The sequence below is a fragment of the Alternaria burnsii genome, assembly GCF_013036055.1.
Source record: "Alternaria burnsii strain CBS107.38 chromosome Unknown 710, whole genome shotgun sequence".
Lineage (NCBI taxonomy): Eukaryota > Fungi > Ascomycota > Dothideomycetes > Pleosporales > Pleosporaceae > Alternaria > Alternaria burnsii.
The window spans coordinates 98,665-115,039 of record NW_024066136.1 but is presented as its reverse complement, the minus strand read 5'-3'; the positions used below and the strand labels follow the sequence as shown (position 1 = coordinate 115,039).

Here is a 16,375-nt window from a genome sequence, read left to right as displayed (position 1 = left end):
CGCAGCCTCCTCTTTTGTCTGAACGCGACCTGGAGGTTTCCTCGAGGTCCACACAGACATGCTCAATGAGCGACACGGCCACGCCGCCTTCAGTTCTCGACAGCAGCCCCGCCGCGACTGCCGTTGACTTGCCAGCGAAGACACCGCCGAACCCACCACCGACGACCACCTCGTCATCACCCTCGTCGCCCAAACCGCTTAGGCACATTCCTGCCCACATTGAAAGCACTACCAAGCTCGCGAGAAATGTATCCCCAGGCCTCCTGGCACGCATGAAATTTCTCAACCAGATCAACGACAACAACAACAAGAGTGCTGTCGACGTCGGCCGCATCGAGGAAGACCGCCTGCGCCGCCTGGACGAGTTCCGCAAAGCCCGCAGCCTCGAGATTGAGCGCCGCGGCACCGCCTGGAGTGGAAAGCAAGCTGGGCAGGGTCCACCAGGTGCTGTAGCTGCAGCACAAACGCCGCTCGTGCCCCAGTCAACCGGCGAGAGCGTCCCGACGCTGGTCATGGAGCCCGACTTCGACAGCGACCACAGCAGCGTCGTCTCCACCAGCGACAAAGTCCTCCCGTCCGAGTCCGAGGCCGAGATCGAGCTTGACATGCAAAAGTACCGCCTGCCCGATGTCACCAAGCCAGAAAAGGCCCTCAGCGGTACCATCACCGCTGCTGAGCCCGAGCCCACACCACCGCCCGCACCCCCCCAGATAGAACCAGAGCCCATCGCGCCTGTCGAAACAGAGCCCGCCGCACCCACGCCCCCACCCAAAGACACGCCACCCCTTCCCTCACCACCCGCCCCAGTCGCCGAAGAGGAGCCCTCTGTGCTAGACGACAACAATGGCATCGACATCGAGTCCTACTTCCAGAAGCGCCACTACCCGCGCGCTGGCTCCATCTACACCCTCTCCAAAGTCAGCTTCACCAATCAGATCCAGCAGTTGACCTCCATGAAGCTTCCGCCCACGACCATCGCGTCCGAAATCACCGCCCTCCCCACGTCCGTCCAGGCCGGACGCGCACTGCACAAGGCGGCCAACGACATCCGACTGTGGGTCTCCAAGACGAAAGATGTCCTGAGCGGCCTCGACGCAGAGGACGACGTAGAATGGGCTGCAGCTGCCGGAAGGGAAGGACTGGAGGAGGTGGATGCCGCCATCGGCAAGTTCGAGGGGCTCGTCAACGTCTACATCAGCGCCATCGAAGATCTGCAGTCGCGTCCCGACATTGCGCTCCTACCCACCAAAGACCAGACCACGCTTGTGAGCCAAATGGAAGACATCGTGATGGACTGGGGTGAGATCAAGCAGACGCTCAAGGGCATCAAGAACCAGGTCGAAGTGGCCATGGAGTGGGAAGAGCTGTGGAACAACGTACTCGGCGAAATTGGCGTTGAGGTCGAGAACCTCAGTCGTCTAGTGTTTGAGATGGAGGAGCGCAGACATCGCGTCATCTCCGACTCGGTCGCTGAAGCCCCAGAGAAATTCGACATTTCCGAGCTCGAGACCGTTGTTAAAGAGATCCCCCGGAAGCAGGCTATACTGAACAGCAAGCGGCTTAGTATGCCGCCTGCCCTCTCCATCGTCTCGCCCACTTCACCCATTCCGCAAATCGAACAGGAGAACTCACGCCTACTAGCCCTTTTCGCAAAGCTGCAGCCACTCCGTGCTTCCCTTGATTTCCTCCCTATGCGACTGAACGCCTTCCAGATGCGCGCAAGCACAATCTTCCCGTCCGCGTGTGACGAACTCGTACGAAGAAAGGAACAGCTGGAGGCATCAGAGGAGAAGCTCGAAGCCGAAGCAAACGCGCTGAGAGAAGAGCTGGGTGAGGACAAATGGGTGCACAGCTTCCGTCAAGCGGGTAGCAAGGCTGTCGCCATGTACGAGTCGTGCATGAAGAGCATCCAGAGACTGCAGCAAGCCATCGACGACAGCGACGAGGAGAAGCTGACTACACGTATTGCCACCTACAAAGACAAGAGGGACCACTACCCTCCGTCAATGAGGCGTGTACTTGAGCTGATCGACATTGAGATGAAACATAGGTCCACCGTCAACGGTGAGATCCTGCGTATACAACAAGACGTCCGCGCAAAGGTGGAGGACTTGGAGGAAGTGACTGGAAATATGGACGCCATCTTGGACGATTTTACCAGATCACGCAAACTCCGTGACTCAGTATCCACAGTACTAACAGAAGCCTCACTTCCACACTCGAATCTCGACACACCAGGTACTTCTCCTGCTTCGAGTGTCGTCATGAGCCGTAAGAGTAGTGGGCATGGGCCTGCTGTTACTCCCGCCAACAAGAAACCTCGTCAGTCAAGTGTCGCGAGCTCGAAATTGTCAGCACCTTCTAACCGGCGATACTCGAGCATACCCCTAGGCGGCGAAAGTGTCGCTTCCCGCAAATCTACATCGTCAGCACGCTTAGACTTTACACCCTCACGTGCCATGTCTGGTACTGCAGCTAGTCAGGCACGCGCAAAGACCCCGACTGAAAGACCTGCTGCCAAACCTCGCTGGACCTCCGACTTTTACCACATGCGTGACACTGTCGTTGGGCACAACTTCAAGCCATCGTCTTTGACGACTCCCTCACCTTTCCGGAAAGACACAGACTCACCGGATGGATCTCGGAAAGGCTCAGCGAGCCGTTCTTCCATACCTCTGAGAAGCCCGTTGAGCCGCTCGTCAACGACAGCGCCGCCCACATCTAGTCGTTCTGCATCTACTACTCCAGGACAGCAGCGCCTCACTCGATCATTGGCGAGCTCAACTAGCTCCCCTGTTACTCCCGCAAAGGGCAAGCTGCCGATACGTTCTACACCCCTTTCTTCACCTCAGGTGAAAGCAAGCACGCCAGCATCTAGTCGTCGCGTCTCAACAGTAGCGGAGGATAGCAGGAGCCCTGCCAAGGAAGAAAGCCCCGCAGCCCGTCGCGCATCACGACCTCCGAGTGTTACAGCGAGCCGTCGCAGCAGCCTACTTCCTACACCTAAGTCGCGTACTACATCTGCTTCCAAGGTCATAGAGACAACCCCTCCTAAGCGTACCAGCAGCAGGCTTGATAGCTTGGCTGAAAGCCGTACTTCCAGCCGTGTTAGCGGTCGTCAATCGAGCCAGGGAGATCGACCTGTGTGGAGATAGGCTCTCGCACAGCGGACATCTCTTCTCGGTACACCTGAACACGCCTGAACAACGACTTTGTCTCTTCCAGCGAACAACAGCAACCTCACGCCATCAACGTCAGCGAAACTTGTGCCTGCTTTTCCCCAATCACCTTCAATTCACTCCTGGATCCTGGCTTGGTCCTAACCCCGTTCTTTAATATCGATTTGTAGTACCAAGACCCCAAACCCTAAACCCTTGTTGTTTTCGAGGAAAACCTTCTTTCCCCGATGTATCATCGAGTATCGATCTCACCTCTGGATCCTTCATCACTTTTTGTGCTTTTTGTCTGGCGTTTTAGCGGTTGGGAGAAAGTATCCTATACCCCGGAGTTTTATTGAGATATATCCTGTTCCACATACCCGAGCGAGCGTACGGCGAATGGAGCGAGAGTAAGCGTTGGGCGTGTGTGCTAAGCGCTTGCAGCATGAGGGATATCTTGCGAGCATGCATCGAGGCGTGATTTTTGGTTGATATGGACTAGATTGGTGTGTATAGTTGGACTGCGGAATCGGGGGGTGGAGGATGGATGGTGGAGCAGACTGGTTCTATGTTCGAGCGAGTGCGTTAGATAGTGACTAAACGAGAGATAGAATTGATACCATAGTAAACCAACGCCTTTCCTGCAGTGACAGTCTCATTTACGTGTCTCACCCATTGAATGCAGAGTCCAAGGTGCGAGACCATACGCAAGACAACTGCCCTTGAATCGTCCGGCTGACCTTGATATCGGAGACATGACCTTTCTCAAGCTATGCTCAACACATAAAAACTACAATGTACTGACTCTGTTCCCCCACATGAACAGCACTGTCCAGATTCGCATCTACATAAGTCAATCCTACTACACCTTGACGTACATTGAATACTCAATCCACAACAACCATTGTTATTCCCTCCACGAAACATGCCACTAAACTGTGCAGCAAACTGTAGATTCTGTGAGTTTGAGAGAATCCACGCTGATGCCGCATCCCCATCTCAAAAGGAAGATAATGCGTCTACTGGGGAAGGGGATGTAATGCTATCCTCTTCATCTTCTTCGTCGCCGGGGGATAGTGCCAGTACATCCTCCATACTGGAACTTATTTGTGCCGAGGCAACCCCGGCGTATGCGAAAATAGACGACGCATTCAATAAGATGGATATTGCTCCCGACATGTCGTCGAAGGGTGACGATGAGGAGAAGGAGGAGCCACATACGAGCATCTATCCACCCAGTCCTAGCTCGGTTTACAGCAACGATAGTCCTCTTGAGAACGACAAAATCAACAGCGGGATTCAAGGTAGCGATGACTGGACTTTCTTGGGTGACGTCCATGTTGCTATCGTAGCTTGGCTTGATGCTGGGGGTTTGGAGATGGCGAGGCTAGGGTATGCACCTATTTTCGCGACTGGAACGGGTGGAAAAGGGAGGAGGAGGCATAGTGTGTGAGATGGGGGTCTTGGATATGAAAACATAGAGCAGCTATAATGAGTTATGCATCTATCTGTCTTACTACACAGTTGTGCCAGTCGCGACATTTTCCAACGAGATGCGATTAACAATGCAAGGTACCTAATTCGACAGCATGCAGCGGCACCTTAGACAAAGACAAAACTTAGACAAATACAGAAATAATAAGGTATATGTTATAGTTTATATGATCTTTTGATAGGAAAACTTCTAAAAATTTACACGATTATAGTCTTCTAGGTTTCTTATCTATATTTATATAGATCTAACACGCTTTATTGTAGTAGGCAGAAGTACTCTACCCTAGGAGATGTTTAGTATCTTTCCTTAATGTAGTGGCGGGATACGTTTATCACCCCAGGATAAGATCCACAAGCTCTTTCTCCCTATCCTGCTCCCAAGCCTCTGCAGCAACCGCGCCGCTTGCCTTTCGGTAGGCAACACCATCGATCCATTCGATCCACAGTACGAAGTAGCATGCCCTGGGCGTTCTGAAAAGATGCCTTCCGATACGACGTTGTTCATTACCTCCTTCTTCGCTTGGAAACACGTTCCAGTCTTCTCCGACTACTGATACATTTGCGGTGTATCCTTTGCAAGTTGCTACAAGCTCCATTGAGTGCGGGCTTTCGGATGGTCCAAATGCTTCCATGTCATTGCTGTTGTGGAGCTGTATGTAGCCAACATGTTGACCATTTGATCGTGTGAGCCACATGGAAAAACTGTATCCATCACGCTTGTACCGTACGCGCGTAGGCGATATGATCTGGCCGCACATGTAAGCACGCTCGGTCCTGGCAAAGAGATACGCTGTTTGTAACGACGGTGCTTCTTGTTCGCCTCGATAAGGCAAGGAGGTGGGAAACGGATACCGGTACTTGAGTTCCGCTTTATCGTGCTTGAAGTAGTATTTCTGCTCCAATAAACAGTCTGGTACAACGCTTTTCCCTAATGCAAGCTTTTTCAGATCTTCATCGTCCATCCAAATGCGCTTCCACCCGGTTGGAAGTATGTCTGAAGTATCACGCACTAATAGTCTGTGCTTGTACCATCCCGAGCCGATTGTTCTTTTGTCAGCGGATGATGGGATAGGCGTCGTATACCACGTCGTAACAGGTACTGTGAAGCAAGGGTTGGGATAGCGGTCGTTCATCCTGAGTCCTGCGTCCGCTGGAAATGCAACCTGACCTGCCCAACCAAGCCATGACCAACTAGGTAGCTGATAGGGCTGTCGGAACGATCGATGCTGCTCCGAAGGCACACGTCTTACGATTCCTTCATGTGATGATGGCGTCCAGTTTAAGGCTATGTCAAACCAGAATTCTGGCACTCCGTAGAGGAACCTGTCCGCATGGTTGCGTTCCAGCATAGATTGTACTCCAGCGAATGCAGCGAATGCGTCCTCTGGAAAACTCAACTCGCGTTGGTTATAAAGTCCTATTGCTGTATTGAGCCCCATTGGTGTTGGCATATTTCTTGTGATCGATTGGAACTGAAAGTCACTCCGCTTGTACAAGTGATCAGGCAGCAAGAGATCGTACTCTGCTTGGCTCCCGTGGTTACACTGCCATTCAATGGCTCCTGATGCAAAGTGAATCGCACGCCTGGACATAAGCTGCTCTTGAAATGTCCATGCTCTTTCCTGATACTTGCTAGGAATACGGTTGTCATGGGTCGACATAGAGTTTGTCTGAACAAGGATCTCCGAGTTTGATAACCTGGCATATGTCCGCTTGTGGCGCCGGGGTGCAGTAATGTCTTTGAGACCACGCACTAAAGGTTTTCATATAAAGTCAGTTTGTAATTTGCATACAGTTGCATAGTGGCGCTTACGCCCATAATTTGCATCAAGTCCGTCTTTCGCGATGATGGTAAAAGTAGCGCTGTTGTAAATTCGATGCATTTGCGACAGCTCAGACCGTAGTTGCTGATGGTCGTCTTGAACCTATCGCGCAAGAAGCGATCAGTGTCATGGGTAGCTTAGGTTCAGAGAGTCGCGCACTCACAATACAAAGCGAGTCTACCCATAGATAGCGGTAGCGTAGAAGTTTCACCATTTCAAACGCATCTTTAATCGTTTGCGGGATCCTTGAGGCAACCCCTTCCGTCGCGAGTGAGCCTGGAACTAAGAGATCTTTGCAGAGCTGGATGTTGTTTCGAAGGCTGTCGATTTGACCCCACTGGTAGCTCAGTGCAACATATTCTGACTGGACCGCCTCTCCATGTACAAGGCAAGCACGGTAGGTATCAACAAGATATCGTGGTCTAATCATGTCTTCTTTTCTGGACAAGCGACCTCTTCCACATCTTTCACCATGATTCACATCGCAAAGCGAAATGCGACGCCGGAGAACATCGAGATTAATCCATTGTTCGTTGACGTACAAAGAGGTCCCAGGATGGCCGGAAACATCTTCTCTACATACCAGTTCCCAACAGCTTCGTAATTGATCGTCAGGGCGCGTTTTACGGGATGGAAGTATTGGTTCGAAGGAGATGTTTGTCATCCATTTTCTCGCCTTGATATTTAAAATGGAGGGAACTTGAACCCGATATTTAGGGTGCTTCAGCTGTGGCCAAGCTTTTCTAACGCTCTCGAATAAAGCAACATGCGTACACTCCCCTCGAAGGAGATTCTGTAGGTCTCCCAATATTTCTTCTGTAGATTCTTGGACAGGAGCGCTAACAATTGCGAAGATGCGATTGCAAATTTCGCATGGCCCCAGAGTTAATCGCGACGCTTCGAAAGTTGTCTCTGCACGGACATCGCGAGTTGCTGCGCGGGCGTTTGCTCTTGAGAGCATTATCGAGTGAGTTTGAGGTCACGGCCTGTGACCAACATATACGTACAATGGAATGCTTTTCAGCAGATGTGGTGGCAGTACAATTCTTCACTGAAGGATGGCAGGAGAGTATAACGCTAGTGCGGGGTAAGTTCATCCCTTCCTTTCCGCTTGGGGCAGCAGGATGAATGTGCCAAGAAAAACGGCCTGTGTTGGCCACACGTGCGATGAAAAGTACTTGTTTATACTCCGACGCCAACGACTCAAGATCGTACATGACTAGATGACACGCCGCTGATACGGCTCTCAGAGAGAGAAATTTGTCATTCCAGATGGTGTGTCCCATAACGCATCCCAAGAAAAATCAAAAGCGTTCGGGTCCAATATGTCCGACAATAAGAAGCTCGCGTCGTCAAAGTTGGGCATTACCGGTACTTCGCTCCCATTTCCATTAGCAACAATGCTGGTGGGCTCCGTTTCCGACGGCTGCGGCACCTCTCGCGCGTTCAAAGATGCAATCTTCGACACCGGATCAGCGCACCTTTCCAAGACATAATTTGCAAGATCCCAGTCATAGTTATCTCGCGCATGCTGGATGTGCGCGATTACACGTTGGAGGCGCGCGACAGACGTGTTCCGTATTTCGGGGTCTTGAGTTTCGACGGTGCAACGAAGCGAGACGGTGATGGCATGTACCAAGAGATGAGTCGCATAAGGCAACCAAAAGTCCAGGAATTGCGTTTCGCCCATGGTCAATATGAAGTCAAGAACTTCCGATGAAGCAATGCGTAACTGATCCATCCTGTTCCGTCCTATGCTACCGTCTCCGTCGAGGACTGCTGCACGGAAGATGACGCGGGCAAGTACCAGCCTGATTGAGAGGAACGAGAGCCATAGCATAGGCGTTCCTGGGCGATTCGGAAGAGGTAGCCATTCAGGAAGCTGCCTTTCCAATTCATTCAGTTCCTGCTTGAAACGATCGGTTTCCCGTGCAAGCTGTATTCGATCTGGGTTGATCTGGTAGACGAAAGGCAAAATTTCCGCAAGCAGCTCCGTCAGAGAGCATAGATATATAAAGCAGGTAGTAGTTTGTTTCTGCTGAGAGGTCGCCTTACTTCCAATGAGCGACGTCACAGTCGGCCGGGGGACGTCGTAGTAGCCTTTCGATACATATGGCGGTGCGCCATATGCGACACTAGACCACTGATCGGTGATGAGGACACACCACCAGAGTCGCATTCGAACAGACTTTTCATTCTCCGTAATGTTCCACTTCGATGGATCCCTGTGCAATCCGAATGTCTGAGCCAAAGAAACCGTCCGACCGCAGAGAGTGATATTGCCGATAATGGAAACAGAAGGCCGCCCAACCTGATCGAGTACAGCGGCTTGTATCGTAGACATCCCAGGACTAAGAAAGTCTTCCAGTGTCGCCGAGATACCCTTATTCCAGACGTAGTATGAGTTCGGTTTGGGGTGCATCTTTAACGTGTCCGATTTACTCCAGTGTGGCGACGCAAGTGCGTAGATCACACACATCAAGTTGTTTGGTACTTTGCCATATTGACCCGTGCGCAGCGTCTCACACATCTCCTCATCCAGGATGGGGAAATGATAATGAATGTGGTTGAAATATAGCTCCACCACTTCGCGCTTGAAAGGTCCCATGATCTGTTCAACAATCTCCAATTGCTCTCTTCCACAACCACTGTTGGGTGGTAGACCTGTGCGAAACCTTGGGACAGTCAAGTACACAACTGGGTCTTTCGCATCATGTAGAAGCGTCTGGTAGTTCGAAGATTCCACTTCGCCCTCTGCTTTCCGATGCTGGGAGATGTGCCGATTGAAGATGTCAATGTCTTCAGCGAAATGCGGCGCAAGCATGATGGAGGCAGAAGGGTTGTTGTTGGTTTTGTGCAGGATGGGGGCTGAGCGAGGTCGAGAAGGGCCATCTTCAGGCTCGCTATGTCGCCGTCGTTTGGAAGGCCGCCGGTCAGAGCCATCATCTGTAGGCGAACTGGTTGTTGAACTTTCGACATATTGACACTTGAGTCGTCTTTCTCGACATGATAGACATGGTTCCCCGGGAATGTCGATATGACATCGGATTTTGCGTGAGCGACATCGTGTACAGGCCGGTACTTTGTGTGAGCGGTATGGCCTGTTCTGAATGGGAGCAGCGCTGGCCATCAAATGGAGCTCTGACCCTGAGTGGCAGTTTGATGGCGGACCGAGATGGATGTGCGACACTGCAGTTGATCTTGGATTCACAATGATCCAACGCGGAAGCGGCAATTCCGATGAAGATCCTAGCTTGCTTCAGAGTGTCGCTAATTGGCTTCGATGCATGATGAGGAAGTCCAAAAAGATGGGATGCAAGAAAGCTATGTGAATCGGTGACTGGACGCCGGTAGCGCATCGACTATCCAGACCTCCCCACTTATTCTGCACCCAAGCTCCAGCTTTTCGGCGCCTCTTTCCCCGCCAGCTGCAGGCCAGCTGCAGGCAAGCTTCACATGCAAGAACTCCTCCCTCACTACTCAGAATATCTTTTGAAGGGTTGCGCGCGTCTCCCAGTTCTTCGCAAAGCGACGCTTTGCTGTGTCTACCTCTTCCGCTGGGGATTATGTGTGCCACCTCGTTTCCCAAACTTGGCGAATCTGATGCCCAGCACTCGGGAGCGCATCTTCAGCAACTGTGATGGGGTCGCTCTTCTCGCGACATGCTCTACTTACCGCGTGTGTACCCTGTCGCGAGATCGCATCTTTGCGAGCTTCGGTACAATCTAATCTTATGGACACACGTACTAGAAAAATACAAGACAGGTAAATGAGAAAGGACTGGATAGAACCGGAGCGACTTGTTAAATGATCTAATGTGATATCCTCGATCGATGATTGAACACCAGCGTAAGGTTTTCTTGCAGCATTGATGACGGGAGATTGCTTAGATGAGCACACGAAGAAAAACAACACGTGAACGAAATAGTGCGCCGCTACTTTTGATGGTGAAGCAAAAACAAGAGCCATTTTGCGCATTACATAGCCTGAATGAGTTCGACAGTTGGTTTCTTAGTGCACCATTAGAGAGCGTTGCGCAAAAACAATGCCTTCCGCCAGAATTGAACTGACGACCTCGTCATTACTAGTGACGCGCTCTACCACTGAGCTAGGAAGGCTGAAGTTGCTTCGATGATGACTAATCGATTCGAGCATAATATATAGTTTGAAAAAATTTGTCGTCCAGAAAGTACAACTGGGATTGAAGGGCAATCGGGCTGTACAGGAGTTGTGGAGTGTCCAGTTACGGCTTTGTGTGACGATGTAGCCGCATCTGCACTCTTCACACTCGCGCATGATTGCGCAATCTGGATGTAGAACAAAACTTCGTTGCCAATGACCTCGAGAACCGATTTTGCGCGACGGAGGTCTGCCATTGCTTCTTGCTAATACCACCGCTGGAAATCTCCGGTTGTCAGTCACTGTTCTTTTCAGCACCTCCTCTGCCTTATGCCCCAGGACATCGCGGACTGCGCAGACGCGATGTAAGCACGCGACCGCTGGGAGCCATTATCGCAAACATGCAACCGCCTACCGCGTTCATGCTGCCATCGCCCGGGCTCTGCCGTGTCTTTATGCAGCTTTGATGGCGAGCGAAATTACGACTCGACGGGAACCGGCCGAGGAAAGCGACTCCATGCACGAGGCACCCAGACATGCATCTGTCATCTGCAGGTAATTACCGGTCGCGCAGGATATACCTTGGGCCGCCACATCACTGCTCTTTCGACCTACTCACCCACAATGGGCAAATCAGTGGGCGATGCTAGTCAAAGCAATATTGCGCCACGAGGACACCTGTGGCACATATAGACAAGGCGCATCGACCACCTCAATCAACTATGATGACATGAAGGATCTCTTCAACACGGCTCAAGCCATGTCGCCATCTCAAACGCGCCGATAATCACCCTCGATAAGGGGGTCTGCACCGCCATTCGCACACCAACGCGAGGCTGAGGCAGAAAATAGCTCGAGCGCCAAATGCCCCCAGGAAATTAGATGAGAGGTCCAATCACGATTGACGCGTACCTGGCCCTAACTTCAGGCTAATGCGCATCACGGCAAGATGTACGGCTGCACGGATCAGCTCTCATCGTTCGGCCTCGTCAGGCACGCGGGCGTTTCGAGCTTGGTTGGCGCTCTGCCGTTTGTTTCCCTGTCTCTCTGCCGCGTCCTGCGCCGACCCTCTTTCACCTCCACGCCGCCTCTCTAATTCCTCTCACGACATCACGTACTCCTGCGGCCAGGTTGTCGTCTTGTCCTTCTTTCATCAAGCGCGGCCTGCTGCATTTCACTCTTTACCAAACATACCCATACTTACACACTCTTTTCTGTATAGTGCCTAGTTCACCCAACATACGACATCCAAATCTGTGCGCCTTTCGAGCACCACATTCCTTACAACAAGCCGACTTCACTCGAGACATTCTTGCGCGTAATACCCAATCACGTACTACACGGAACCCCCCAACGCAAGAGCTAGTCATAGTAAAGTTTACGGCGGAATTACTTGAGAGCCATACAAACAAACAACATAAGATATAATCACATCAACTTTACCTTGTTGATACGCCATAATGCACGCCATGGCGCACCAACACGCCGGAGCGCATCTTATGCGCCGGCAACGTGGTGGGGACGACGATGACGGTCCGGTCGTGGTCGTGACGCAGGTCATGGTAATGACTGAAGGAGACGACGCGCCAGAACCAACCGAGAAGCCAGGAATTGCATTGCCCGCGCCTGCTACACGTGCTCGTGAGACCACCACTACAGAGGAAGAGGAAGAGCCGGAGGAGACTGCCAAGCCCACAAAGCCTACCACAACCGCAAGGAAGCCGTCTTCGACCCAGGATTCTGACGATGATCTTATCGTGGAGGAGACCGGCACAACCAAGAGCTCGCTCAAGGTTGCCTCGACCCTTATGGTAGCAACCAAGTCTCCTACACCGAGCGCCGGTTCATCAATCGCAGGTCTCGCATCTGCTACGGCGGCCACCATTTCAGCTACCGCTTCTTCTTCTTCGTCGGCCGCCGCAGCAGACTCTGAGGAGGGCATGTCCACCGGTGCGAAGGCGGGTCTTGCGTTGGGTTTACTCCTTGCCGCATGTGCCGTACTCACTGGTATCTTGCTTCTGTACCGTCGCAAGAAGAAGCAAATGGCTGCAGCAGCCGCACAGGAGAATGAGAAGACCGAGATGTACAACGCACCTCACCCACCACCTCCTCAGGTTATGGCTGGTGCCGCTCCCGCTGCTAGCATCCGTTCTGCTCGCACTGCTTCGACCGCACCTCGTCTCAGCTTGCGACCAGTTACCCAATTTGACCCAGCTTTCAACGAGCAGCGAAAGAGCGGAGGAAACTTGCTCAATGTTGCTGCTGCTGCCGGTGGTGCCGCTGCTTCATCCCAGAACCGTAACCTCTCACCTTCTGCCTCTGCTGAGCGTCCAACAAGCGCCTGGGAACGACGTGGTGCTGCGAATGCCCCAGCTGCTGACCCCTTCAAAGACCCTGAGACTCAATCCGGCCCTCCTTCAGCCAACCCCTTCGGGAACAATGCCGCGGTCGATACCCAGCAAGCTTCAATTCCCGACTCGCCTCCCGATGCTTCTCCAATGGCTTCCGCTATGCACTCCACTCAGCCCAGTACCGACTTTGCCAACCCAGCTCCGGCTATCGCTGTAGCTGATGTGAACGCGGTTGCGCTGGCAGGAGTCGCGACCTCGAGCCCACCTCCTAAATCTGAACTTCCCCCTCCACCACCAGTCGTCGCCAACAATGCCAGCGTTCCGGCAAGCCCAGCATGGACCGAGGACATTCCTGCTTCTCCTGGCCCAGCCCCTACCGGTCCCCCTCCTGTCGCTGGCGCAATGGCTGGTGCTCGTCCCCAAAGCCCTGCTCCCGGTCCTGGTCCTAACAATGTACATCGTGTTCAACTTGACTTCAAGCCTTCCATGCAAGATGAACTTGATCTTCACGCTGGCCAACTCGTTCGCATGCTCCACGAGTACGATGACGGCTGGGTAAGTTTGCATTTTTATTCTGACCAAACAACATCACTAACTCTTTACAGGCCCTCTGCATTCGTATGGACCGTTCGCAGCAAGGTGTTGTTCCCCGCACATGTCTCTCCAAGCACCCAGTCAAGCCTCGTAATGGCCCGCCTCGTCAAGGCCCTCCACAAGGCAACATGCGCGGCCCTCCTGTCCGCCCACAGATGGGTCCCGGTGGTCCTCAGCCCCGTCCTCAGTCTCCAGCCAGTGGTATGAACTCCCCTGGCATGCCTCAAGGTAGCCCCGGTCCTCGTCAAATGTCCCCTCGCCAGATGTCGCCTCAGCAAACGCAAGGCCCTCGCATGCGATCCAACAGCAACGCTCCTCAGCAAGGTGCCCCCCGTGGTCGTTCTAACAGCAATGCGCCCTACGCCGGTCCACCACGCTCCATGTCTCCTGGCCCATACGGCGGCGGACCGCAGATGGCTCCCCCACCTCAAATGGGTGGCCGTCCTCGATCCAACTCCGCGAGCCAGGCCGGTAACCCGCGACGAGGTCCAGCTCCTGGGCCTAGTCCCATGAACTCCAACGCTATTTCCCCCAACGGTCCTCTTCCTATGCCGAGTCGAAAGCCGGTCCCTGGTATGGCCATGTAAAACAGGGTTGATCTAAGACTGGTGCTTTTATGAGGAACGTTTTGAGCGGTTTCTTATTATTATTGTTCTCCTTGCGTTTCCTTACAACTTGCGGTTTTGGTTTCCTTGCGAATCTGTTACCGCGTTCCCTTCGCTTAGCTTCGATTCTCAGTAGCCGCTGTTTCCACTGCATGCTCTGCATAGGCACTTGCTCTGTGATAAGGTGTGCAGTGGAAGTCCAGTCGCTATCAGACCTCTTTGCTTTTCGATGCTGATACCCCGAAGCCTCGCAATAAACCATCCCCCGTCATGTCTATGTGGTCGGTCTTGGAGCAGGCGAGGCGAGATACTTTAGTCGATAATGTCTTGAGGATATTTACTAGTTTTGCTATTACCTGTCCGCTGGGAGGGTTTCGGATGGGCTGGATTGCTCATGTATATACCTTGTTTCCATGACCTTGAGCGCCTGGTGCATATGTAACTACTGTAAGTGCCGGGTCGCTGAGGGTAGGATCGGTATGATATTCTTCGAGAATGAATAGTTCTGGGTAGGGAATGAAATAAGTACACAAACTGCCGCTTTGCGTCTTTCGCATTTAATTCCGTCCTCGCAGTCCGTCGTGCGAAACTTCAGCACGACAGTTGAGGCTACAGCTTGACAAGTAGTTTGGCTGACACAATGTTTGTGTATGACTTTCCAATCGCTGGGCCAGAAATTTGAATATCACTGTTCTTTCCGCGTCTGTCCATATGACTGGTAGTTGTGCAACATGTTTTTCCTCTGCCAATCGCGCATAAGTTAGTATCTTGTTGCGAAGCCCATCGTCCTGCGGATCCTCACGTATCCTCGCTTTTCCTTGCGTTTGCATCCCTACTTAGAACTGTTTCGTACCTCTCAATTTACTGTCCTGTCTCCTTGAAAGGCGTCGAGAGAGGAGTATCGCTTGTCACATTGATCACTACTATCGACCTTCATAGGGCAGGCAGAGGAAACAGGCGTTTACAGCAACGACAGGAACAGGATTCTACAAATCAAAATGCCTTGCAAAGGAGAGCGACCGCTATTAGCCGACTTTTTGCATTATTTGTTGATTGACCAGTCGCATTCTTATAGTCATAAAGCTGACGGTACATGTGCTGGTTCGCTACAGAGTATCGTCGCCTGCGCCGCACCCGCCACATGCCATAGATGTACGACCCGGTACATAGTACTCGGGCGGTCCCATGCTTCAAGCCCTCGTGCTCGCTTCAGCGCATCCCAGCAACTTCTTGGCTGCATGCGAGAGCGATATTCTCTGTCCGTCTTGCAACTATGTTCTGGCTTCTAACCCTAGTCCCTTCGGCTGACTCCACTACAAACACCATTCTTACTTGCGCGATGTTCACAGTAGTAGTGTATCGAGTATGTGGATGGGTGCTTACGCATTATAGACCCCAGCCTCGGCCGTGAGCTGATTGGCGAACAGCCGCAGCATTCGACGCATGCGATAAACGTGAATGTGGGCCATGATCTGTTCCAGGCACGAAACACGGAAACCTGGGAGCCCGACTGAGTTCGGATGGTCTCACGAGCAGGCTGCCAGTCTTGAGGGTTAGTCAGGCTCTAGGAGCGGAATCATTGCTCCTCCAATGCCCGATCTGCTCTAACACGTCAGTTGTGCATGTAGCGCACGTCCAACGCCACTAGCCTCCGAAGTGGACGAATCGCCGTGAGCTCGCTCCTCAGCATCCAGCATAGCCTGCCTCTTGTGGCTCTACACCATCCCCGGGTGAGGGCCCGTGCTGCTCCAGCGAGGTATACAACTGAGTCCAAATTTCGTCTTCGATGTCCACAAACTAACATATTTGTTTCACTGTTGACTACACGTTGTGGAGCCTTGTACAACTTTGTTCGTTCTTGTCGTTCGAGTTTCCGTGATCAAGTCTGTACCTAGGTAGCCTTTCGCGACTCCTAGCAGTTGTTGACACTCAGCGAGCTTGCATCGCATTTTACATCCCAACGAACATACAAGCCCTCTCTACTCCAACGATACTTCGTGGGTCTATGTTCTGCTTGGACTCATGGCTACAAACAGTAGGTTTCCGCTCCATGTTCCGTTTATATTTCGAAAGTACCAAGTGGTATTCGGCTCTATGGAATCTGGCGTTATTCCAGACCCGGCACTCGATAAGTACGCTGACCTCTTCCAGTAACACATTCCAACGCTGCTGCCGAAGGAGATCGCCGTTGGTCTAGAGAGTCCATTCTCGCCCTAGTCACATTATTCATC

At 52.3% G+C, this 16,375-nt stretch overlaps 5 protein-coding genes across 5 annotated transcripts; 3 read left to right on the top strand and 2 right to left on the bottom strand.

The window, feature by feature from the left end:
• Positions 1–65: 65 nt before the first annotated feature.
• Positions 66–3,155, top strand: GT037_011250 (uncharacterized protein; the record flags this gene model as incomplete). The annotated part of the gene is made up of 1 exon (XM_038936297.1): positions 66–3,155. One exon carries the CDS (start codon positions 66–68, stop codon positions 3,153–3,155), a length of 3,090 nt encoding a protein of 1,029 aa, XP_038781066.1.
• Positions 3,156–4,335: 1,180 nt separating this feature from the next.
• GT037_011249 (uncharacterized protein) lies at positions 4,336–4,611 on the top strand (the record flags this gene model as incomplete). Its single annotated transcript, XM_038936296.1, has 2 exons — positions 4,336–4,550; positions 4,605–4,611. 2 exons carry the CDS (start codon positions 4,336–4,338, stop codon positions 4,609–4,611), a joined length of 222 nt encoding a protein of 73 aa, XP_038781065.1.
• A 373-nt stretch (positions 4,612–4,984) lies between these two features.
• On the bottom strand, positions 4,985–7,049 carry GT037_011248 (uncharacterized protein; the record flags this gene model as incomplete). The annotated part of the gene is made up of 3 exons (XM_038936295.1): positions 4,985–6,405; positions 6,466–6,577; positions 6,639–7,049. Coding segments are annotated over 3 exons (1,944 nt in total), but the record flags the coding sequence as incomplete, so codon positions are not given.
• A 672-nt stretch (positions 7,050–7,721) lies between these two features.
• GT037_011247 (c6 transcription factor-like protein) lies at positions 7,722–9,299 on the bottom strand (the record flags this gene model as incomplete). Its single annotated transcript, XM_038936294.1, has 1 exon — positions 7,722–9,299. The coding sequence occupies one exon, from the start codon at positions 9,297–9,299 to the stop codon at positions 7,722–7,724; it is 1,578 nt and encodes a 525-aa protein (XP_038781063.1).
• Positions 9,300–12,054: 2,755 nt separating this feature from the next.
• GT037_011246 (sh3 domain-containing protein) lies at positions 12,055–14,126 on the top strand (the record flags this gene model as incomplete). Its single annotated transcript, XM_038936293.1, has 2 exons — positions 12,055–13,500; positions 13,551–14,126. 2 exons carry the CDS (start codon positions 12,055–12,057, stop codon positions 14,124–14,126), a joined length of 2,022 nt encoding a protein of 673 aa, XP_038781062.1.
• Between the last annotated feature and the right edge of the window lie 2,249 nt (positions 14,127–16,375).